At 39.7% G+C, this 25,885-nt stretch overlaps 1 protein-coding gene across 5 annotated transcripts in view; it reads right to left on the reverse strand.

Moving 5' to 3' along the window:
• Ttc23 (tetratricopeptide repeat domain 23) overlaps nt 1-25,885 on the reverse strand; it is a 94,506-nt gene that overhangs the window by 25,961 nt on the left and 42,660 nt on the right. For 3 of the 5 annotated variants that reach the window (XM_015493112.2, XM_048790332.1, XM_048790333.1), the window contains exon 7: nt 7,081-7,186. The exons of 1 other annotated variant lie outside the window; for it this stretch is intronic. In XM_015493112.2, the coding sequence (XP_015348598.1) occupies nt 7,081-7,186 (106 nt within the window). Of the gene's footprint in view, nt 1-7,080; nt 7,187-25,885 lie in introns of those variants that run through there. One more of the 5 variants, XM_048790335.1, reaches the window with a different exon arrangement.

Here is a 25,885-nt window from a genome sequence, read left to right on the forward strand (position 1 = left end):
TAAGGCCTTATAGCTCACAGAGGCCTTAAATGGGCAGGAGGGGACCAACCTTGCCTGGGAATCTGCCCTCCAGGGTCAGGCTCCTCAGGTCCTGCTTCCCTTCCGCCCTTTCTGAGCCCCCAATTCCTCCAAAGTTCTGTGTGTTTCCTATTTCTGTTCCTGGAAGCAATGAGCAAGCAAGAAAGGTTTCCCTGACACATGCATCGCACATCAGACATCTATAACCCCCTGGTAGGACCTGTGTATATTAGGACAACCTTGAATCATGGGAACAAAGGTAGGTCTCACTCATCTGCAGTGGTTCCCTTCCTCTCTATACATTTGAAACCACTTTTATCTTTATCTGATCCAGGATCCTTCACTGTAAAACCCTGCCTTACATTTCCCCACCCCTTCAACCTCCCAAATTAACGTTGTGAAGGACAATCCATATGACCACCTTTAAGGGGAAAGAAAATTGACTCCTATTCCCAGAGCAAAGGAGCCATTTCCTGATAGCTGAGTTTCTCCTCCCAGGGGCATCCCAGAGGTCCCTCTGGGCCAAATGACAACAGGATTTCCGAAAAGACAGGAAGCCATAGCCCCTGGGGCAGGAAGCCACCTCCCTCATGTCCCTGGGCCCTGGGTGTGGTTCACCAAGAGCCAGCAGTTTCTGTGTTCTTGCACATGGTTGTTCCTACCTTTAAAAAGCACTTCTAGAATCCTCTGCAACCTGATGCTGATGGCCTGGCAAAAGATGAGGTCATTTTCTAAAACACAGGAACACGACCTAGCTTGTAAATCTGAGCCCTGGTGGCAGAGGTGTTCCAAGGCCATGAATTGCTTCCAGTTTTTACCCCAGCAAAATGTTTTGGTTTCTGTGAGTCAGGGGGTGGTGTGTGTGTGGTGGAGGAGGGGAGTATAGCTCAGTGAGCAGGGTGGTTTACTGTCTATAGATGGCTTTGTTTGGGACTGGAAGTCACACCCTTTCTAGACAGACTGTCCTGAGATGTTCACCTACAGTTAAGAGAAAAATGAGGCTTCATTCACAGAGTAGAAGGAACAAGCAATATGGCCCCTGGAGGTCAGAGGCTTTTAATTAAAATAAATTCTGGTAACCTGGGGCTTCTTTCCTGAGGCTATCCTGAGGCAAGAGTTGGAACAGTAAGGACAGCTTTCATTAAGAGGGAGGTCTCCATGTACAATGTGACAATTATCTTTTTTTTTAAGTCTTAGAAAATAGTCTTTATACAGACTGCAAAGAACCCAGGGGATTTAAAAATGGAAAGTCTCGAATCTTGGCCTGGCATTCATCCAGCAAACAAATAGATCGAACTGTTTAGACCCTGCTGTGGCTGTCACCCAAGGCTACGGGCCATCTGTGGGGACCACAAGAGAAGCCTGAGGACACAGAAGCCCAGCACACTCTCTCCCCTCATCCTTTCTCTGCAGCAGATCCTCTTTGAGAGGGATACCAGGGCTGGCCTGTGACATGGCTTCTGGGGGTAGCAGAGCTGCTGCTCACAGGCTGGTGATCTGAGGAAGCCCATGGCTATCTATGGGGACAGGTGTGCATCTGGAAAGTTGGTACCCAACAGGGCAGCAGGTTGGGGAGACTCAGGGTATAAAGGTGCCAAGTGCCCACAGAGGGCCTTGCACCTGTGAGGCCTGGTGAGCAGCCCCATTGGATCTTCATGTCTTAAATGTCCTCACCATCAAAAAGCTGGCCACTACTCAAAGTCCCACCTGGGGCCACCCAAGTCAGGCCTCCAGCAGTGTAGGACCTACGGCTCTAGTCACTTGGTGAAGTATAGGCTACCTATCTGAAGCCAAATTGGGGCATAAATAACACAGGCTTTTCTGGGAAGTACTGATCACAAATTATGATCAGTACTTCATAATATCAAAGTGGAAGACCTGAGCCTGGTGAAAGTGGCCGCCAAAGTGCCTCTGCACTTTGCCCTCCCTGGGAGAGGCATGAGCAGGCCACAGGCTTTGCTCCAGATACAGAGGAAAGAGGCAGTTGATCAGCCAGGCTTGCTGGGGTTTCAGTCCTGCCCCAGCTGCCCTCTGGGAAGGAAGGCCAACAGCACAGACTTGCATTTGAGGAATGGGCCACCTCTCTCCTCCTCTGCTGGCCCCAAGGGTTGCCTATCCCTGCAGCCCTTCCTCCCCAACACAGAGCTTATCCTCTGGGTCTTCTTGACTCCCTGGGACTTTGGTGACCAGTATGAGGCTTCCAGAGCATGACCACCTTTCTGGTTTTAGAGTGTGGTAAGAAAGCAGCACTTGAGCTCCATTCTAGGCCTAGCTGTGCCTCTAACTTGCTGAGTGACCCTGGTCTCCAATCCTTTAGATTTAATAATTCTAAGATAATTCCAGAAGTTTCTGAGAGGGGATACTTCTAACATTGGCACAAACTGTAAAAGGTTTCTCTTGGCCTCACCCCCTGCACTCTGTCTTCCCCTCTCTAACTTGCTCTCTGTGGGGCACAGAACCAGCATGGACACTGATACCTGCACGGGGCGCTCAGAAGCCGAGCTCAGTGACCCTGGAAAGAGGGTTGAGGAAGGGGTGGATAATACAGGAGGATGAATTGAGAAAAGGGAGGACATGTAAGGTAGAAAGAGGAGACTTGGGTGAGATACAGTGCCTAGCCTCAGATATGTGCATTTTTCACATCTACTGTGTAAAGATGTGGGAAGAAGCTAGGACCAGTGGGGGCTGGGGAGATACACATATTTGTGCACAGAAAATTATATTCTGGGAATTCTCTTAGTCAGGGATCCCTGCTTCTACCCCCTGGGCTCCAATGGGGCAGAGCCCATTCCAGCTGCTTCACTGGACCTGGCAGAACTCCCCAGCCTGCAGGAGCCCAGGCCGCAGATGGGGCCACTTCCAAACAAGGCTTTCTCCACTCAGCAGGCTCTGCTGCCCAAAGGTTTACACTGAGATGTACTTGGCTTCAAACCATTTCATTTTCATATCCTTTAGAAGACTTATAAGCACAAGGCCAAGGCCTTGAACACTTAGCAGGGCTGGGAGAGCTGTTAATACCAAGTTTGTCGATGGCTGCTCTGGGAAGCTGGCCAGGCTCAGGTTAGTGACATTCCAGGAGCCTGAATTGGGACTCCTTATGCAATCACAACCCTCCTGACTTCTAGGGCAGTTTCATCTGTATGAGGAATGCAGGAAGGTGCAAGGCAAAGGAATTATCTTGAGCATGGAGCCTAAAACACTTGCTTCTTGGCCAGCAGTGTTTGGTTTGTCCGAGGCAATGCCTTCAATGGGCATCCAGCAAGCAAGTAGGCAGGCCTCATTAAGATCCTCATTAAAATATTTTTCTCTTTTTTTTCAAAACCAAACCCCAAAAAGATCTCTGTACTTTTCACAGACAGGTTTAAACATAGATAAATGGAGCCCAGACCCCCCCCCCCCCCCCCCCCCCCCCCCCCCCCCCCCCCNCCCCCCCCCCCCGCTCCTCCCCCAAGAAAGAACTGCAGGTTTGCTTCTGTGGGATCTGGCCTGGACTTCTGAACTAGAAGTGACCCAAGTCCAGATCAGAAGGTCCTGGGTGAGAGCTGGGGGACTTGCTCTTCCCTTAGTTATTAAACAACAATAAGTTCCAAATTGTCTACTTTCATTTCCTCCTGCTGGAGGCAACAGAGGCTTGAAGAAACCCCAGGCCTGGGTGGGTTTCTCTTACTCTTGCTATGGGGGCTTTGACCACATGAAGGGACAGCAGAAAGATGACACAGAGACCAGGGGAGCATATATACCCGGTTCTTTAACAGCCCCTAGCTGGGTGTGTCTGTCTCATTCCTGTTTCCAGAGGGAAACGGATGTCTTATGTGCTCCATGGCGGCACCTATTCTGCCCACACCACATGTAGGCACTTGCAGGAAAGAGCTGGGACTGTCTGCATCTCCGCATGCTGGCCGGTCCCCACACTTGCCAGTAAGGGAGCAAGGATTCTAACAGCAGTAGTTCTCAAATGAGGGTCACAAGCTTGGAGTTTCTGCTCTCTGACTCTTTTCTGACTTGCCCATTTAGGTGGTCCACTGAGGCCTTAGAGGCAGGGTCTGTGCTCCTTTCTGCCCCTGTTCCAGGGCATCATGTTGCTGAGGGTGATTCTCATCTATTTCTCTTCTGTGGCTTCTCTGCCCTACTCCCTCACTTAGCATTTACTTGCCTTCAGGACTTTGGTAAATGTTCTTCCAGTGACACCAAAGCAACAGATGTTTCAGCTGGTTGTGCTGAGTCTAAGAAGGGTCCACCTAGGAGCAGCCTACAGACTGTTCTGGACTTTATTCTTTTGGGGTAGAGCAGTAAGGAGAGAGAGAAGCTTCTTTAAGTTGATGGGACTTTCTAGAAGACAGACCTGGTTATGGGAGCTCCTTTGTAGACTGGGAGGTTGTGTCCTGTTTCTAATGGTTGTTAAAGGAGTAAATAAGTCATTTGTGAAAGTTCAGCACCTGCATACAGAAGGCGCTCAACTGCTGATGCTATTGTTGTAGCTGTTTTTATTACTATGATTCCATGAGTCATCTAATGTATATGCTCCAAGCAACTAATCCTCGAGCCTCAAGCAGAAGCCACCCCAGCTCCTAACCTGTAAAGCTATCGGTTCCGAGGCCCAGTTCCTGGGAGAAGTCCTCTTCTCACTTTTCTACCTTCACATTCCTCCCACATTTCAATTCAAACTGGCGGTTGGTTTTCTGGGTGCAGGTCACCAGATGCCCTGAGCAGCAGCAAAGGAGTGGAGCTGAGATCCTAAACAGGCTTCTGGGCCTTGGCTCTTCCTAAGGGCTTTCAAAACCCTTTTCTTTGGGCTGCCTTTGCTCTTCCTGGGTCCCTTGTCTGCCCCAAGCTTCAGATCTGCAGGTCTAAGCAGGCAGGTGTAGGAAGGAAAGGTGACATATGCATTGCCAATCCCAATAACACCGTGACAAATGGCCTCTGGGGAGGACTGCCTGGGCTCTACCATTCACTGACCGTCAGCCCTTGGGAAAATCATCTAATCTTTTGGTGCCTCAATTTCTCCATCCAAAAACTGGGGATAATTGTATCTATTTCATAGAATTGTTTTGAGGATATCTGAGTTAATAAGTGTACCATGGTTAGAGCCATGGCCGGTTATGTCCTATGTTAGAATTAGTTACTATCATTGTGTGTGGTCATTTAATTCTCACATGCATTAATAACTGTATCAAAAAGGTATTATTAATATTATTCTCAAAATAGGGGAGGCAATACCAGCAACATATTTGAACTGGAAGACTTTAAAGAAAAAAATGTAATTCAAGTAGGATTTCCACCAATTCTGTAAATTGTACAGAGTAGCCTAACTTTGCAGTTTTGGAGCAAGAACATCTTAGGGATATTTCTGTTGGTCCCTACCCAGTTCACACACTCAGCAAATGAGTATGCTGAGCATGAGGTGTTCTGGGGACCAGAATCCCTCTAGGCTTTACAAAGAGGCTCTTTTGGCCCTTGCTTGGTATTCTCTCAGAAAGAGACCCTTTTCTCTCACCTCCTACCAATTTAAATGTTGAGAACACTCCTTTTGTCTTAAACATAAGCCCCAAGAAAAGCAGGAAAATATCTGACATTTACTTATTCACACTTCTGCTGCCTAGGTTAGAAGTTATGAATCTGATCCTAATGCTTGTTTTTGACTCACACAGAACCTAAAACATATTTAAGTTCATTATCACTAATTAAAAGCAAGAGATTTCACGTAAAAATCCAAATTTTTGCATTCTCTTGAAAACAGCAGATCTTCAAATATAAGCCTGTCTGTCACATAGAGTGATGGGCTGGAGCTAAGTAGGAGGGTGTGGGCTCCTCTAGTTTGCCAAAGGCCTCATCACTCCATATTGTCTCTCATACTACAGCTGATTGTAAATAGCCATTAATAATTACATCTGACTCTGTTCTTGGTTTCTACACACTTAACTCACATTGCTTGTGCTTGGTTCCTCTAGATGTTTGGATTGTGATTCCTGATGTTCTAGGATTTTCCAAAAAATACATATTTGCATTTTAAGTGTTTTCTTAGTAGTTGTGGAATGGAAGTTTCTCTGCCGCTTTTAAAGGAGTTTTAGGCACCAACAAACTGGTCAAAATGTTTCTTCAGCAGTTTTGAAGGCAATTCTGATTGTTAAATATGGAATGTTCTAGGGAGGGAGGATCAGACAAGTCATCTCTATGTCTCCTCTCTGTGTACCTAGCCAGGTTGCTCCAAGCTCCAGGAGGTAGAATAAGGGTCTGCAAGGCAGGATGGTCAGGTGGATGAAAACCGAAGCTCTTCATCCATGAACAGAGTTCTGGGCTGGGCTGTGGACCTGTTCAGACCATGCTGCTCATCAAGGTTTCCCCTTCCTCTTCTCCCAAGTCTACCCTGCTAGGCTGGCTTCTGCTTAGTGTGACTCCTGCTTCCTGATTCAGCCCCAAGCCTTCCACACACTGATTTTATGTTTACTGGAACCTTATTTTACTCAGTATAAAACTATTTTTCTCTGGAATATACCTCTAGGCCTTCTTTATGAGTTATATTCCATTTCTGAATATTCTGTCCCAAACAACAGCAGAATCACTAGAATGTGTGCTTCCTGTCAGTAGAAGCTTTGAGCCTGGGATGAGGGAGTAAAGAATTTCTGAAGCCCGCTGCACTACCTATTACACAAAGATAAGGAAAACCATGAGTTATAAGTGGCAGCTTCCTTCTGGGATCCTGAAGCTATGGAAGTTCACCCCAATTGAAAGCTCTGCCCTGAGACTTTGCAGCAGTTCCACCACAATCATTGAAAACCATCACCTTTGAAAGCAGAGCAGATTTCCCTGTGAGCCCAGCACCAGTTCCCTTGGGTTCTTAATAGCTATGGATGAAGAGTAGCTGTATTGAAGAGGAAAAGGTCAGAGGAAGGCTACAGGGAGATAGAAAGTAAAGGACACTGGGGAAGCAGCAGAGGAGCAGAGCTACAAATTAGAGGAAACCGTGAAGGTTCTCTGAAGGTTCCTGTTGAGACCCCATCCACCTGTTCACCCACCCCCTAGGCGCATGCATGTGAGACATGAGGAAGGAAGACTGGTTCTCACCATGGTGCTCAGGCCTCCCAGAAGCGACAGCAGCACGGGCGACAAAGTGTGAGGAGTCGGCTGCCTCCTCTTGAGAGGGGTTTCTACTCAGGACGATGGCATGGGCCTGGCACCACAGAAAGAAGAAACAAGTTATTTATATGCTTGGCAGTTGCAACAGAAAACTAACTGTCCTTACAATGATTAGCAGAAAGTCAAGAAACTTTCCAGCAAGTTGAAAGCAGTGATTGATGTGGAAGCACAATTGACTCTTGGGAGGGCTGGGTTTTAAAAGCACTGAGTGGTGGAGAGAACGCTATGTCTGGGGCCTGTCACTAAGTAAACCATTAAAAAGTCTACGATCATTTGAGTCAGCAAAGAGGATCGGGGGCAGGGTGGTCAAGAAGTAAAAAGCATCAATGCTGTGCTGAGGCAGTGGGCAAGCCCAGCTCCTGGCCTATTGGTCAGCCTAGAAAGTGGAACCTACTCATAGGTGATGATATGTGCCTGATCCATCAAGCCTGTGGGTTTGCACCCTCTGCAAACTGGCAAATGGGAGCTGCCTGAGTCTGGAAAACAGGTTCTTTGGAAATAAAGTCCATTTTAAAATTAAACACATACATACACACATACACACACACACATATACACAACCCGGTGAACACTAAAGAATAATAATTTTTTCAAGTAAAATACATAATACATCCCTTTGAATAAAAAATTACTACTCATCTCCTTGTTAATACTTAGTTTAAAAAATACTATTAGTAATAGTTTCACATTCATCCAATAAATTGACACTTACAGATTTCCTACAATGGGAGAGGCATGGGCGAGAAGGTATTGGCAGCTACAGAAAACTCAAATGAAACGTGGTGAAGTAATACAATAAACTAATGTGAGGTGATAGGGAGTTTGTAATTAATTGCCAAAAGAGTAACAGAAAGACTAAAATGCCATAGGTTTAATAGAGGGAAACACTAAATTGGGGTAGGCAAATTGTACTAGCAACAACTAAGATTTAAGTAGCACTTTAATTCTTTTGTGTGATACCACTTTTAATTTTCTTGATAATTTTTATGAGCCTCATTTTCTAGATGAGAAAACTGAGATTGCTGAATGGGTGAGTGCTATAGTTTGGATCTAGAATTCCTCAAAGGGCCCTATGTATTAAAGGCTCAGTACCCAGGCTGGCACTATTAGAAGGTGGTAAAAACCTTTAAGAGGTGGGGCCTAGTGAGGCATGTCCCTGAAGAGAACTGTGGGACCCCACTCTCTTCTTCTTCCCGTCTTTTGGTTTTTTAGCTGCTATAACGTGACAAACTTTGTTCTGCAATGAACTCCCTACCATGATGTGCTACAGACCCCCCCAAAACAGGGCCAACCCATCATGGACTGAAATATCCAAAACTATGAGCTAAAATAAACCTTTCCTCCTTTTAAGTTGATGTATAACCATAACATTACTATAGCAATGGAAAGCTAATACAGTAAATGACCAAGATTTCTCCCTATAGCTAATAAGGAATGGAGATGAGGCTCTGACCTTGATAATCTGATTTCAAATTCTGCTTTCAATACCATGTCCTGAATGCTGCCATTCATCCCTCCAACCCATGGTGGTAGATGTCACTAGCTGATATCAGCACACTCCTAGGAGCACACTGATTCAGCCTCCAGAAGCTACAATGAATTCATGGAGCTGGTGTAGGAGATAAAGTCATTTCAGTAGAGCCTTCTAGTCTGCACCAAGCAGCATTTTCTCCTCTGATGGCCAGCTGAGTGCAGTTCTGAAACTATAATCAGGGTGGAGTATTGTCACGTGTTAAAATCTGGGTGGCTAGCTCGCGCTTTTGGTGAAGGGGCTATTCCAAATCAAGATTGCTGGCCATAACTTTTACTGCTACATCAGAACAGTAAACATTCTTTATTCATAAATGCTAACAATATCCTTTGCTTTGAAATGACTTTTCATACACACACACACACACACACACATATGATTTTTAGCAAGTGCACATTAGTCACTGTCCTTGCTTTTCAAATAATGAGTACTTCAAAATACAACTTAATGAATGCAACAGATTATAGGAGCCAACCAAGAGTTAAACTGCCATATGCTTAGTGTTTGGAGAAGGGGAAAAAGAGTGACACATCCCTCCCCTTATAAAACCTCCCAACTGCACGCTGAGTGGTGTTTATTTTGCATTTCTCCCTTGATTGTCCATCTCTATGATCCACTATTTGAGAAGAACAACCACTCTGCCAGGGAAGGCTTTCCTCAGACTGTCACAAAGACTCAACATACACTATTTTAGTTTAAGCTTAAATCCAAAAAAGATTTCTCCTTTGTTTCTGCTTAATATTATAATTCAAGGAAATGTAATACATATATGACTATCAAAATTATTTTCAAATGAATGATTACATGTTCTGGAAGTATCATGAACGGCATTTTGCCTTGGAGACAAAAAGTGATACTTTTCTGACAGAAAAAAAACATATAAAAATAAAAAAATTAAAAGCTAATGATATTTAAAAAGTGGGTTCCAAAGGCTCAAGGGAATCTGAATTTATCACAAAATTTTCATGACCTCAATGTTGCTCTATGTGAGATGCTAATACTTTATTAACAAGCATTTATTATTTATTTCAGAAACTCATTTCTGTGATCTAATTTATTACTTGATGTTCATGAAGATTTTAAAAACAACATGCAAGAGAGAAAGGGAACATCCACGATATTTCAAATGTGCCAAATTAGTATCTTACTTATTCAGCAAAATTCCATTCAATTCAGTTTATTTTAATTCATTCCTGTTTGATTCATTTTTTTCATTTTTAAGTGCCTTCAATTTGCCAAATATTGCACAAATACTAGAAATTCACACACACACACAAATCAGGCAAATCAGGCAGGAATTTGGGGTTTAAAGGAGATCAAAGATGAACTACAAAAATGTGGGATAGTTTCATTTTTACATAGATATACAGACACTGCCCTGCACTAGGTTTAAGTACCTGGCTCACTAACTTCCTCTTTACCCTAACCCTGCTGTTACCATTTCCAGTGATTTCAGTATCCATACGATCAACCTGTGCCCATCAGGCAAGAAAGATGACACACGCAAACAGGTGAAATGTGGTCAATAAAACGATTATTTCCATAGATGAAGCCCAATGATGAGAGTTCAGGACCTCAGCGCAAAGTGCTTTAACACCCTTGGCCAGATGAGCAAGACTAGGAACATTTGCTCTAATTGGAAAGATGATGTAGGGAAGTGAGCAGTGGCTTTCAGTAGGGATGCAGGCAGCGAGTCTCCATGGAGGAGCTGGGGGGATGAAAACCCTGTCTCCACTCCCTTTCCATGGTCTGCAGTTCATGTCGTGTGGCTTTCAGAAGAGGCCAAGGGCATTAATCTGGGACTTAAAGTCAGCATCTGGGGCACACAGCAGGGCTGAGAAGCAAGCAGAGTGGAGCTGAAGGAGCAAACTAAAGTCCCAGCTAACAACGTGGCCTCTTGGGTTTTTGGCAGACTCATTTTCCTCTGTATGCTCAGATACCCAGCATCCAGGTCACACTCCTGGCCTTACTGACTACTAGTTTCTACCTCTGCATCCATATTTTGTACAGGAGCCCTGGCTCTATTACGTCCATGTAGCTTCTAGTCTTCTCTCTACCCACTTGCCACGCTCTCACTAGCCATTCAAACTCCCTGGTTTCCCTTCCTTTTCCTGCTTGTCCAGCTTGGAGTGCACTGATCATTGTCTATATGAAAAATGCCTTCAGTTACACTGAAGAATATTGAGATGGTGAAAATGGGAAACCATCTAACTACCCATCAGCAGGGGAACAAATATATCAGGGTTCATTCATACAACAATTGAACTCTATATATCAACCTGGTTACATTTCAAAAACATACCAACAAGTAGAAAAAAGTGACTTGCAAAAGGATGCAGATGTCAAGGCACTGCTGATTTTCAAGTTTCTTTTTTGAAGCAGAAGAGCCCCTCTCATTCCAAACTAAATCTTCCATGGTTCTCTAATACACACAGAAGGGGAGAACAGAGCTCCTCTTCCTGAAGCTGGGAGAGGGTGTCCGGAAGCGCACCTACTCCCACATAGCTGCCCCAGAAGAAGCTCCGTGGAACATGAGGGCTCCAGGAGACACAGACTGGGAACCACTCTGGGCAGTGAGGCCCTTAGGGAGTGAGTGTGAAGGATGTTGACAGGGTCGGTGATTAGATTATACAATCTTGCCAAACTTAGCCACTGCTCACAATTTCAGAACATGCTTTATTTGCTGAGAGAATAAATAAATAAATACCCCTGTTAGATGCATCTGAGAGCATTTAAGGAGTAGGAATCATAGTGAACAGGATGGTAAGAACCCTGCTTGCCTCTCTTGGCTTTCAGAGAGCCTAAATAACGGGTCCTCCTGGGGCTTAGCAGCTGGATGGCACTCACTCCTTCACCACATCATTTATTAATCTCCCTAGGGCTCTGGTTTCTCCTCATGTCCTTTGTTATTTTCAGTATCTTATGGTTATGTGCTTATCAACTGTCATCTTGAAGTGGAGGAAGAATGCTTAGTATTCCCAAATCTCTTGGGCTGCTGCATGTTGGACTGGGTTAAAAAACAAACAAACAAAAAAAATCCACTTAATATACACATTGAACAAGGTCATTAACTGAAAAAGGTCACTCACAAGACCAGCTACTCAACCCTTGCCAAGGGACACAGCAGCTGTTTCTTCTGATGCCTTGTGTGCATTGCTGGGGGAACCCTTGGTTCCTTCATGCAAATCCAGCTGTCAATAACTGCAGCCAGAGCCAGAGCTGGCAAATTCTTATCTAACTGGGCCTGTCTCCTTGGATTTGTAAAATATGCAATATTTCTTGAGGAGAAAGCTTGATGATAGTAAAAAGGATGAGGAAGTATTTCTGTTTATGCAGGCAGATCCCAGCATGTGAACACTCAATACCCTGAGTGTGCAATCCCAGCTCTCAGGGAAAGGGTGTGTTGGAGGAGGGGAATAAATTTCTCCCAACCTGGCAATGATTCGGGGATCACTGACTGAGAGGATATCTCCTCTCCTATAGCAAGGTGAAGAATAAGTACACAAATGACTCACTGTACAATTTGTTGATCTAAAACTGAATATGTTTTCCCTGGAGATGATGTGACACTCATGGGGAATACAGGGAAGTCCCAACTTGGTAAAAAATAGGCAGGATCTCTTTGTAAAGCTGAAGACTAGCACTACAGAAGGATAGAGGGAGAAGGGAGCCAACAATAATTAAGCACCTAATTTTGCCAGGTGTGCTGCCAAGCAGATTATATACACCAGCTTGCAGAATCACAAAATGACCACTGAGTGATGTTGACAACCCACTTTACAGATGAGGAAATGAAGCCTCAAGGTCACATGGCAGGCCAGTGGCAGAGCAGAGATTCACACTAAGGTCAGTAATTCCAAACAGCATGCTTTTCTAGACTGACACTTGGTTATCTAGAGAGTAGAAGTTCCAGAAAGACGATTAAAAACAAACAAACAAACAATGTAATGAAGGACCATTTAAGGCCCGAGAAAGAGGTTGCTGAATAATAGACTCTGGGAGAGGGAGAGACCCAAGTGGCCTCTGAGGGCTTTAAAGGGACACCATAGAGAGGGGAAAAGCAGAGCACGTGGATGGAGCAGACATTAAGGCATCTTTCACCAACAGTCCACCTTCTGCTTTAGTTCAAGTTCAAGCTTGCTGTGTTTGTTTTATAACTGATCAGCTGTGAAGCTGCATGCTTTCTATCTTAGCTCTGCCAAAGCTGGCCATTCCACCCCTCAGCTTTGAGAGGACACCCTTATGCAAGACAGGGTCATGTTGCAGCTCAAGGTTGCCACTTCCTTTCCTCTTCCATCTCTGCCCAGTAGGGAAGCCTTTCCTGGGGGGGGGGCAGCAGCGGGGAGAGAGGGCAGCTGGAGAGGCTCAGCTAAGAAAAAGATGGCACTGGGAATCCCTGGGGGGGATTAGATGAACGGTTAGTCACTGGAGGCAGAGAGCATTTGAAAACTGAGGGCCCTGGACTAAGCCAGTTTCTTTTAATAGGCAGAGAAAGTACTCAGTGGCAGTTCTCCAGATGTCAATTTTAGCTCTTCCAGAGGGCTGAGAGAACAAGTCCTACTCTTTATAAGGGTTAGCCCTGAAATAGATGTGTCAGGGGCTTATACTTTCTTCTTTTTGTTGCAAGTATGAGTTTCCTTAAAACTTAACTAGATTTTTAAATAATTAAATCTTAAAATCTTTAAAAATCTTTAGTGGTAGAAAAGAACAACAACAATAACTAAACAAAGTAAAAAGTACTCCCTCCTTTCTGTTTATGTGTTTCCCCCTCTCTCTTCCTCTATTCCTACTCTAACTCCTAAATGCTAATCAATATGAATGTTTCCTATATATCATTCCAGAAATACTGAGATGTGTACAGAAACACACACACACACACACACACACACACACACACACACACGAATCTTAACCTGACCCTGCCCTCTCAGCTTTATTTCCGATGACCTGATGTGGCTTCTGGCCACAATGGGAAGACAGTTAAATGGCATTTCTTCAGTAATAATTGAGGCTGAGAATTACTTTTACATGGTTATTGACCATTTGATTCCTTTTCTGTAATTATCTATTCTACTCTTTTCTCCATGTTTCCATTGAGGTGTCTTTTTCATTTATATTTTATAAGAACTTTCTATATTTTTCCCTTTTTGACATTTCTTTTTTGACTTTATGATATATTGTCATAGACTTTCATTTCCATACTGTCAAATTCATCACCCCTCCTTCCTTTCTTCCTCTTTTTTTCTTCACTGTGTCTCCTAACTATACCCATCTGTTCATATCCAGATGAAAGGCATTCAGCCAAGGCCAATACTGGTTATTTCTGGGCAGGGAGGACTTAGGTGACTTGTGTCTCATCTCTGCATTTTTCTGTATGGTTGCATTTTTTTTAAATAAGGATAATATATCAAATTCTTAAAAGGCAGTTGCTACTTAAAAGAAACAATAATCTTCTCCTTTATGACACTGATTTATGTCATGTTAGAATTTTTTGTAATGCTAGATCATAATTATATTATACATATTTAAAAATTTTAAACAAACAGACTGGTATTTTCTGAGATTTTAAAATTAAAAACAGCATTAGTCTGATTATTTATAATTAATGCATTTCATATTATAGTAAATACATATTGGATAATAAGAGCCAGTCAGAAGCACTGCCCAGCATTACATATAAGCATGAGCAGCCATCATCCCAGGCCTGACCAAGCTAATAACATGCCCGGAGCTGGGATCTCAAATTAGTATTTGTAGAGCATCTGATAAAATCATTGATTTTATCATACTTTGCAAATAAAAATTTCCTAAATTTGGGAACTACTCAGGCTGAGCAGCCCTGAAAACTGAAAAGAGATATGCAGTTCAAGTGTCAGAGATGTGAAAAAGCAACCCAAGCTCCAGGGTTAATTTATACCCCTTGGAAACACACACTCTAAATATGCTCTTGCTCACATAAATGAAATCCTGTGATTTTTTTTCTTTGGGGAAGGAAAATAAGGTTTTATTGCCAAACTCTGCCAATAAGGAGTTTCAGAAACAATCTGTTTGCATGGTTTTCTCACGGAACCCTGCTGCAAAGGAATGGATGGAGGGGGTGAAGTCTCTTTCATCAGTCCCTGGGACTGCTTGCTGCCTTCCTTGTGTGGCTCTGCAGGACTTGGTTTATTTTTCTCCATTTTAATGGTTTAGTTCCTAAAATACTGCAGAACTTTTCTACATTCTATGGGAAATAAAAGGACTTTTCTCTTTGGGTGTTTCTCTCACTCCAAAGGAATGAAGAGTGAAAAACAACAGGGAAGATAACAAAACCTCCTTGTATATACTTGATAAATGACTTTTAGATATGGGTTCTCTTGGAGAGTGGTGGCTACCCTGTATCTTTTTATACCTTAGGTAAATCTGCTAAAGAAAAGGGAGCATTGATAAATGTTTAATAATCATTGTTAACAAACAAAAGCAGCTTATACAGGCAGCAGGCCTAATAGTTCACAAAGTACTTTCCATTTTGAGACTTTGAGCAGTTCTGTGATGTGGATAGAGTCTTTTGTGGAGGTTATTATTATTATTTGCAGGGCGTAGAGGTTAAATGACTTGCCTGTAATCAACTAGCTGGTAAACAGAGTCTGTACTACAACTCAAATTTTCTGGTTTTAAAGCCAATGTTAGCCTCACTTCATCAAGTTATTTCTTTAATAATGATCAAAAATTATCTATTTAAAATACTCTAACCTTTATTAACCTCAATAGTAAATAAAAGGAAGAGTCACCCATCAAACTTTGTAGGTATTATGAAAATGAGTGAATTCCTTTTAGACCTGGGGGCAGGGAAGTCCTTCCAACTTAGACTCAAAATTCAAATACAATTGAGGAAAAGATGGAAAATTTGACACATTAAGGAAATTGCATGGCAAAAAATGCTCATAGCAAATTCAGTTAGGTTGCAGGACACAAGATGAACATAAAAAAGTCACTTGTTTTCTAGACAGTAGAAATGAACGATCAAAAAAAAGTAGTTTGGAAAACTAATTTGCCATTCACAATAGCATCAAAAGAACAAACACTGAGGAATGAATTTACCAAATAAGTACAAAGCCTAAGCTCCAAAAAGTACAAAGCACAGTACAAAGAAACAACAGAGAATCAAATACATAGAAAGATATCCCATGTTCATGGACTGGAATAGTTGATATTATTAAAATGTCAATACTCCCTAAATTGAAATACTGATTCAATACAATGCCTATCAAAATTCCAGAGGATTTTTTTTTTTTTGGTTGTTGTTGTTTGTTTGTTTTGGCAGAAATTGAAAGGCTGATTCTAAAATACTTATGAAAATGTAAGGGATCCAAAATAGTCAAAATAATCTTTAAAAAAGAAGGAAAAGGGGTATTCATGCTTCTAGATTTCAAAACTTACTGGAAAACAACAATGATTGAGATGATGTGATACTGGTAAAAGGACAGACATACAGATCAATGGAATAGAATTGATAATCCAGAAATAAACCCTTACACTTAGGGTCAGTTGACTTTGGCAAGGGTGCCAATGGTAAAAAAAAAAAAAAAAGTGGTTAAAAAATTAATAAAAATGATCAAAGATTTTTAAAATTTTTAAAATTCTAAGATTTTTCAATAAATGGTGCTGGGACAACTGTATAGCCTCATGCAAAAATAGTGAGGTTGAATTTCTGTATCATACCACATAAACAAAGTAACAAAATGGATCAAAGACATTAATTATAAGAGCTTTAAAACTATGGAATGCTTAGAAAAAAATATCAATGTAAGCCTTCATGAACTAGGATTAGGCAATAGTTTCTTGGATGTGAAGCCAAAAGCACCAACAAAAAGAGGGGAAAAAACTAAACAAATTGAACTTAATCAAAATTTAATAACTTTCGTGCTTCAAAAGACACTATCGAAAAAGTGAAGACAACACACTAAAAGGACAAAAGCATTTGCAAATCATATGTCTGATATGCATTTAAAATCTAGCCTCCAGAACATATAAATAACTCCTAAGCAAACAATAAAAAGACAAACAACCCTATTTAAAATGCAAAAAAAAAAAAACAAAAAACAAACCCTGAAATCAACATTTACCCAAATAAAACATAGAAAGGCCAATAAACACATAAAAATGTACAACATCATTAGTCATAGTCATGAGAGAAATTAAAATAACAAAATATAATGAGATATCACTTTACTCTTGCTAGACTGGCTAAAATAAAAAGACAGAAAATAAAATGTGTTGATGAGGATATGGAGAAGTTGGAATATTTAAGCATTGCTGATGGGAATATAAAATAGTGAGGTCACTTTGGATGTCAGCTTGGTTGTCCCTCAAAATTGTTTTTTCTTTGGGGGGGTATCAAACATTTTATTTTTTAAAATAAATGACAGCAGAATGCATTACAATTCTTATTACACACATACAGCACAATTTTTCATATCTCTGGTTGTATATAAAGTATGTTCACACCAATTCGTGTCTTCATACATGTACTTTGGGCTATGATGTTCATCACATTCCACCATCCTTGCTGACCCCCTGCCCACTCCCTTCCCCTCCCCCTCTGTTCTATCTAGAGTTCTATTCTTCCCATGCTTCCCCTCCCTACCCCATTGCGAATCAGCCTCCTTATATCAGAGAAAACATTCAGCATTTGTTTTTGGGGGGATTGGCTAACTTCACTTAGCATTATCTTCTCCAACACTATCCATTTACCTGCAAATACCATGATTTTATTCTCTTTTATTGCTGAGTAATATTTCATTGTGTATAAATGCCACATTTTTTAATCCATTCATCTACTGAAGGGCATCTAGGTTGGTTCCACATAGCTATTGTGAACTGTGCTGCTATAAACATTGATGTGGGTGTGGCCCTGTAGTCTGCTGTTTTTAATCCTTTGAGTATCAACCCAGGAGAAGGATAGCTAAGGTCAAATGGTGATTCCATTCCCAGATGTCCAAGGAATCTCCATACTGCTTTCCATATTGGCTGCACCAATTTGCAGTCATTTACATAAATCAGTGACAAATTATCTGAGAGGGAAATGAGGAAAACTACCCCATTTACAATAGCCTCAAAAAAAAAAAATACTTGGGAATCAAGTTAATGAAAGAGGTGAAAGAACTATACAATGAAAATTACAGAACCCTAAAGAAAAAAATCAAAGAAGACCTTAGAAGATGGAAAGATCTACCTTGCTCTTGGATAGGCAGAATTAATATTATCAAAATGACCATATTACCAAAAGCACTATACAGATTTAATGCAATTCCGACCAAAATCCCAATGGCATTCCTCATAGAAATAGGAAAAGCAATCATGAAATTCATCTGGAAAAATAATAGACCCAGAATAGCTAAAGCAACCCTTAGCAGAAAGAGTGAAGCAGGTGGCATCACTATACCAGACCTTAAACTATACTACAGAGCAATAGTAACAAAACAGCATGGTTTTGGTACCAAAACAGACTAGTAAACCAATAGTACGGAATAGAGGACACAGAAACTAACCCACAAAATTACAATTATCTTATATTAGACAAAGCTGCCAAAAACATGAATTGGAGAAAAGATAGCCTCTTCAACAAATGGTGCTGGGAAAACTGGAACTCCATATGCAACAAAATGAAATTAAACCCCTATCTCTCACCATGCACAAAACTCAACTCAAAGTGGATCAAAGACCTAGGAATTAAACCAGAGACTCAGCATCTAATAAAAGAAAAAGTAGGCCCTAATCTTTATCATGTAATACCACATCTAATACCAGGCCCCAACTTCCTTAATAAGTGCAAGAATTAAAACCAAGAATCAATAAATGGGATGGATTCAAACTAAAAAGTTTTTTTTTTCTCAGCAAAAGAAACAATCTGTGAGGTGAATATAGAGCCTACATCTTGGGAGCAAATTTTTACCCCTCACACATTAGATAGAACACTAATCTCTACGGTATATAAAGAACACAAAAAGCTGAGCAAGAAAAAATAAATAAATAACCCAATCAATAAATGGGCCAAGGACCTGAAAGACACTTCTCAGAAGAAGATATACAATCAATCAACAAATATATGAAAAAAATGCTCATCATCTCTAGCAATTAAAGAAATGCAAATCAAAACTACTCTAAGTTAGAATGGCACACTCCAGTCAGATGACAGCTATTATGAATACAAACAACAATAAGTGTTGGCGAGGATGTGGGGAAAAAGGTACACTCAAAATTGTTAAATATAGAGGAGATACCATATGATCATCAATTCCACTCCAAGTCTTATACTCAAGAAAAAAGAAAAGGTATATCCATGTTAAAAAAAAAAAACTTACATACAAATGTTCACAGCAGAATTATTCAAAATAGCCAAAGTAGAAACAACCCAAATGCCTATCAACTGATGAATCAGTAAACAAATGTGGTACATCTGTAGAATGTAATATATTCTGCCATAAAAGGAATGAGTTACTGATAAGTGCTAAATGTGAATGAACCATAAACATATTATGCTAAATAGAAGATACCACAGGAAGATGGCATATATATATCGTATGATTTCACATGTATGAAATGTCAAGAACAGACAAATCCATAGAGACAGGAAGGAAACTGGCAGTTGCTAAAAGAAAGGGTAGAGAAGAGAATGGAAAAGGACTACTAATGGGTACATGGTTTTTTAAAAACATTATGGGATTAGATAGCAGTAATGTTTGCAAAATTGTGTAAATATAGCCAGGTGCAGTTGTGCACACCTGTAACCCAGTGGCTTGGGAGGCTAAGGCAGGAGGATAGCAAGTTCAAAGTCAGCTTCAGTAACTTAGCAAGGCCCTGAGCAACTTAGTGAAGTCCTGAGCAACTTGGGGAGACTTTGTCTAAAAACAAAAAACAAAAAAAGGGCTAGGGGATATGGCTTGGTGATTAAAAGCACCCTGGGCTCAATCCTCATTAGCCCCAAAAAAAAAAAAAAAAAGTATGTAAATATAATAAAATCATAAATTGGATACTTTAAAATAATGAATTTCATGGAATACAAATTACCTCAATAAAAATGTGATGAGCAAAATTTTTAAAAAAATGACAAATTGGGTGAAAATATTTACCACATATTATCATAGTGAAAGGGGCAATATGTGCAAGATATGGAGAACTTTTAAAGTTGAGGCAAAATAGATTTTAAAAAATTCTATTCAAAAATTGGCAAATGATATGAATAATTCACATAAAGACAATTCACAAAAATACTAATGTGCTTTAAGCATATAAAAATATTCAAAACTCCACTTAAAAATAGAAATGCAAATTAAAACTATGCTGAGATGTCATTTCTTTACCCATCAGATTGGAACTAACTCAAAAACTTGACAATACACTTTACTGGAACAGGTTGTTCAGAAACTGGCATTCTTGCACATTGCTCATGGAAATGCAGCATTTTGGCAATGTAGTACAATTAGCAATAAGACAAAATATTAATAAGTTATGCAATAAGATGAAAATAACAAAGCATACTCCCTTTGACCTAATAGTCCCATGTCTAGGAATTTACTCTGAAGATACAGTACCAACAATATAAAAATAATTGCAAAATATTGACACCAATCTAAATGTCCAAACAGGAAATTGTTTGGGAAGAAACCCACCCTATTAAACATGTGTAAAATGTATTATTTATATACACAAGACAATGATAGAGATTTCTTGAACTGCTATAACATGATTTCTAGATATTATATTAAGTCAAAAAAAGCAAACATACAAATGAACATAAATAACTTGGTGGGGGTGGGAAGAGAGGCAATGTCAAGGATAAGTATAGATGAATTAGCAGAATGGAAAGTCATTATTTTACAATGATCACAATTAAGACTGGTTTCTTTCCAAGTTAATCAATGGATGCTAAAACTACAGGGAAAAAAATTTGATGAGAAACAGAATATTTACATGGTCTAAAAATATTTCATTAAAAGCTAAGCTCTGGAACCAACCTAAGTACTCTACAACAGATGAATAAATAAAGAAAATGTAGTATATATACACAATGGAATAATCAGCAATAAACAAGAATGAAATTATGGTATTTGCTGGTAAATGGATGAAACTGGATACTATCATGCTAAGTAAAATAGGACAATCCCCCCAAAACCAAAGGCTGAATGTTCTTTCTGATATGTGGTTGCTAGCAAACAGTAAGGGGTGGGGGAGGGAAGGAAAGTTCATCGGATTAGACAAAGGGGAATGAAGGGAAGCGAGAGGGGATGGGAAAAGTAAAGAAAGAATGAATCAGACATAACTTTCTTATGTTCATATATTGAATACACAACCATTGTAACTTCACATCATCTACAACCACAAGAATGCGAAGTTAGACTCCATGTATTTATAATATGTCAAAATGCACTCTACTGTCATGTATACCTAAAAAGAATGAATTTTAAAAACAAAAATATATCTCAGAATGCTTAGTATCTGTGAGGGGGGGGGGAAAATCATTACCATGTAGTGAAGAAACTGTACATCACCATGAATGGATGATAAAAATTAGCATCACCAGTGAAGGACAGGTGGACATTGTGTCTCTGGATGCAACACCTTACCTCTGCCCAGTCTTTTGTAGTGCTCTTACTGAGCGTGCTTCACCAGAGTCTACTCAGAGAAAACATCAGACAAACCCAAACAGAAGACCAGCCTATGAAGCAGCTGCCCTGTTTTCTTCAAAAATTTCAGCATCATAAATAACAAAGACAGGATAAGAACCTATTCTAGATTAAAGGAGACCAGAGCCATTAAATGCAACACATAATCCTGGATTGGATCTTGTATTGGAAGGAAAAAAGTCAGAAAGGACAGAACTGGGATAATCAACAAAATGAACAGGACTTGTACTAATGTTAAATTTCCTAAATTTGATATTGTGTTTTACTTTGTAGGAGAGTGAATAACACATACACTAAAGTACACTGAAGTATCCATGGGTAAAGGGACATAATGTATTAGATATATTTTTCAAATAATTAAATATACAAACAATTATCCTACAAATTATGTAAATGTGTATGTGTATACATATAAATATCTATATAGATAGATAATATCTATATAGATAGATAATATCTATATGAATATATTCATATATATATGTGCATAAATATATATGTATAAATGTCTATATAAATATATAAAATTCATAAATATGTATCTCTCTATAAATACATATATATGTATAAATACACACACACACACACACACACACAGAGGTAAGGAAAACAAATGTGACATGGTACTTTAAAATGGTGAGTTTGGGGCCTCACAAACAGAACTCACTTCCCATTCATACAATACTAAGAACTTCTGACTGAAAAGGCCTGCTATTCTGAAAGGTCACATTTATATGTGAATCCCTCTGCTGATTCCTGCTTTTGGACATTTATATTACTTTCCTCTAAGCCAATGTGTCCTAAACTGTGACTAGGATAACATTAGTGTTTCAGACTTACTAGATCCCCCTCTTTATTTAAAATCCACAATGGTACATTTAATGCACTATAAAACCATGTGTTAAGTAACTGTTTAATTTTAACTTAAAACATGTTGATATTTTTGAAAAAACCATAAACACACTTTCCAGGAAGACCTACAAACTCTGGTGATATAGTAATATCCTATAGAACATAGATTGGAGAATACTTCTCTAAACTGAACTTAAATCTTTGAATGCATACTGTTGATGTTGGGTCTTAGGAGCCATCTCTCATTCCAGTGAATTTTTTTCAGGGGTAATGGCCCTTGGTGGAAGACTCCTAGCATATTATCATTTGATGTCTGTCTTTGAATTTTAGAAATTGGTAGAGCAAAGGTAGAACCAAGACTTGAAGTGTTGATCTATATTTAGTAATTAAAAATTTAGGGGACAACATTTGAAAACCAATTTATATAATCCATTACATCAACAAGCTAAAGAAGAAAAATCACATGATCACTGGATGCAGATAAACATTTGACAAATCCCAACACCCATTCATGATTTAAAAAAAAAATCTCAGTAAATTAGGAATAGAGGAGAACTTCCTCAATTTGATAAAGAATATCTATTTAAAAAATCTATAGCTGGGGCTGGAGATGTGGCTCAAGTGGTAGCGCGCTCGCCTAGCATGCGGGAGGCACTGGGTTCGATTCCCAGCACCACATACAAATAAAATAAAGATATTTTATGTCCACCTAAAAAAAAACCTATATAATAAAATAATAATAATAATAATAAAAATCTATAGCTAACATAACATTTAAAGATAAGAAATTTAAAGCTTTCCCACTAAGATCAGAAACAGGCAAAGATGTCTCCTCTCATCATGGCTTTTCAGCATCATACTAGAAACTTTGGATAATGCAAACAGATAAGAAAAAGAAATAAAAGCTATACAGATTGCAAAGAAAAAAGTAAAACTGTCTTTGTTTGTCTTTGTTTATGTTGAAAATCTGAAATTAATTGACAAAAATACTCCTGGAACTAATAAACAATTATATCAAGTTGCAGGATACAAGGTTAACTAAACAAAAGTCAATTGCTTTTTATATGCCAGCAATGAACAAATGGAATTTGAAATTAAAAACACAATAATGCCAGGTGTGGGGGCTCATGCCTATAATCCCAGTGGCTAGGAGGCTGGGGCAGGAGTATCATGAGTTCAAAGATAGCCTCAGCAACTTAGCAAGGCCCTAAGCAACTTAGGGAGACCCTGTCTCTAATAACATATACACACATATATTTGGCTGGGGATGTGGTTCAGTGGTTAAGTGCTCTTGGGTTCAATCCCGGTACCACACACAAAAAACGACAATAATAACAATAACAAAAACCCACAACAACATTTAGTTAGTACCTCCAAAATGAAATAATGGAATTTCCTTAAGAATTTAATTTTATTACAAAATGAAAATTAATAAAACGTGCACAAGACCTACATGAGGAAAACTACAAAACTACAACCTTCATGAAAGAAATAAAAAAATAATAAATGGAGACATATCCCATATTCACAGACAGGAAAACTGTTAAGATGTTAATTCTTCTAAAATTGATGTATAGATTCAATGCAATTCAAATCAAAATCTAGGAAAGTTATTTTATGGATATTGATAAACTGATTCTAAAGTTTATATGTAGAGGCAAAAGACTCCAAATAGCCAACTCAATAGTGAGGAAAACAACAAATTAGAGGTCTGGCACTACAGCACTTTAAGACTTACTATAAAGCTTCAGTCTGGTGTTGGCAAAAGAATAGACAAATAAATCAATGGAACAGAAGAGAAAGCTCAGGACTAGACCCACATTAATATACTCAATTGACCTTTGACAGAGCACCAAAGACAATACAATGGAGAAAAGACATCTTTTCAACAGTGTTGGAACAACTAGACATTCACACATGGGGAAAAAAAAAAACAATATAGAAATACAGTTTAAATTTGTCACAAAAAATTAATTTGAAATGAACCACAGACCTAAATGTAAAATAGAAAACTATAGAAAATATAGGTGCTCTTGGGTTTGTGATGACTTTTTAAGATATAACACCAAGAGTATGATCCATGAAAGAATTTATAAGCTGGACTTGATTGAAATTAAAAATTTCTGCTTTATGAAAGACAATATCAAGAGAATAAAAAGACAAGCCACAGACTAGGAGGATATTTGCAAAGATACTTCTGGAAAAAGGACTGTTATCCAAAATATATAAAGAACTCTAAAAATTCAACAACAAGAAAAAAGCAACTTGCTTAAAAATGGGCCAAAAACCTTAACAAGCACCTCAGCAAAGAAGACACACAGATGGCAAATAAGCATATGAAAAGATACTCCAGATCATGTTATGAGGAAAATGCAAATTAAAACCAATAAAATGGTCCAGAATACTGACAACTCCAAGGATGGGGAGCTACGGGTATTCTCATTCATTGCTGGTGGGAATGCAAAATGGTTTAGCTGCTTTGGAAGATAGTTTGGCAGTTTCTTCTAAAACAATTCTTACCATATGGCATTTACCCACGGGTGTTGAAAACTTATGTCCTTGTAACAGCCCATATATGGATTTTTTATAGTAGCTTTATTCATAAATGGCAAAACTTGGAAGTAACCAAGATATCCTTTAGTAGGTGAATAGATAAACTGTGGTACCTGCAGGCAATGGAAACCTAACAGAAATCTGGACTCCTCCCCTCCCTCACACCCCTACATCTGCGTATGCCCCAGGCCTGTCATTTCTATTCCCCACATGTCTCTCAAATCTGTCCACAGGTTTCCATTCCCAGGGATACCACCTGAATCCAGGCCATCATCATCTCCTACCTGACCTGTGGTGGTCATCTCTGGGTGATTACCCTACTTATTTACCCACCACCACTTTCTCCTTAGAAAATTCCTTCAAGACTAATCATTTGATGGTGTCAATCTTCCTGCTTGAAAACCTTCAAATATCCTGAGGAGGAAGCTCAAATTCCTTAACATGACTTTCAACTCTTATCCGAATGATAGCCATCTACGACCTGCATCTTTCCTGTGGTCCAGGGCACGGGGTTATATTCAGTGTTTACTCTTTGTCTCACTTTCAGGCCTTTTCCTGAGCTCTGCCCTCTTGCTGGGCTAGTTCTCTCCACCTATTAGTACTTTTTGAAATTGATATTTACATTTAGTGTCTAATCCCTCACATTTCACTTTATACAATCTGCTTACTGTCTTCATCTTTGCCCTAGTGACCAATGAAAGGAGAGAAAAAATAAAAAGGTGTAGGGGTGGGGAACAGAAAAGGAAAGACCTTTGGTAAAGAGAGAAATTCTTAAAAATCTATATGTAGCACTATGTATCTGGCACTGTGCTAAGCACTTTACAAATAATACCATTTATCCTACCAACAAATTCTATTTCCATAGTAAAAGATATCAAGAAGAAGTGACAAAAGGCATCTCTCTCATTTTTATTTTTTCTTCTGTTTTTTTTTTCCTGGCAAATTCTTTTCATTCTCCTTTTTATTTCTTTGCCAAGGTTATCATTCACTTGACCAATAACTATGGAAGTTCCTCAAGATTCTGTCATCAGTCAGAAGTTTTCTGTTCTGGCTCCCTCCTCCTCCCTTCCTCCTCCCTCTGCCTAGGTGATCATGACCTCTCTGTATGGAAGTGAACGTCTTCCTGAGCTGC

This window comes from Marmota marmota, unplaced genomic scaffold (genome assembly GCF_001458135.2).
Source record: "Marmota marmota marmota unplaced genomic scaffold, marMar, whole genome shotgun sequence".
NCBI classification, from domain to species: Eukaryota; Metazoa; Chordata; class Mammalia; order Rodentia; family Sciuridae; genus Marmota; species Marmota marmota.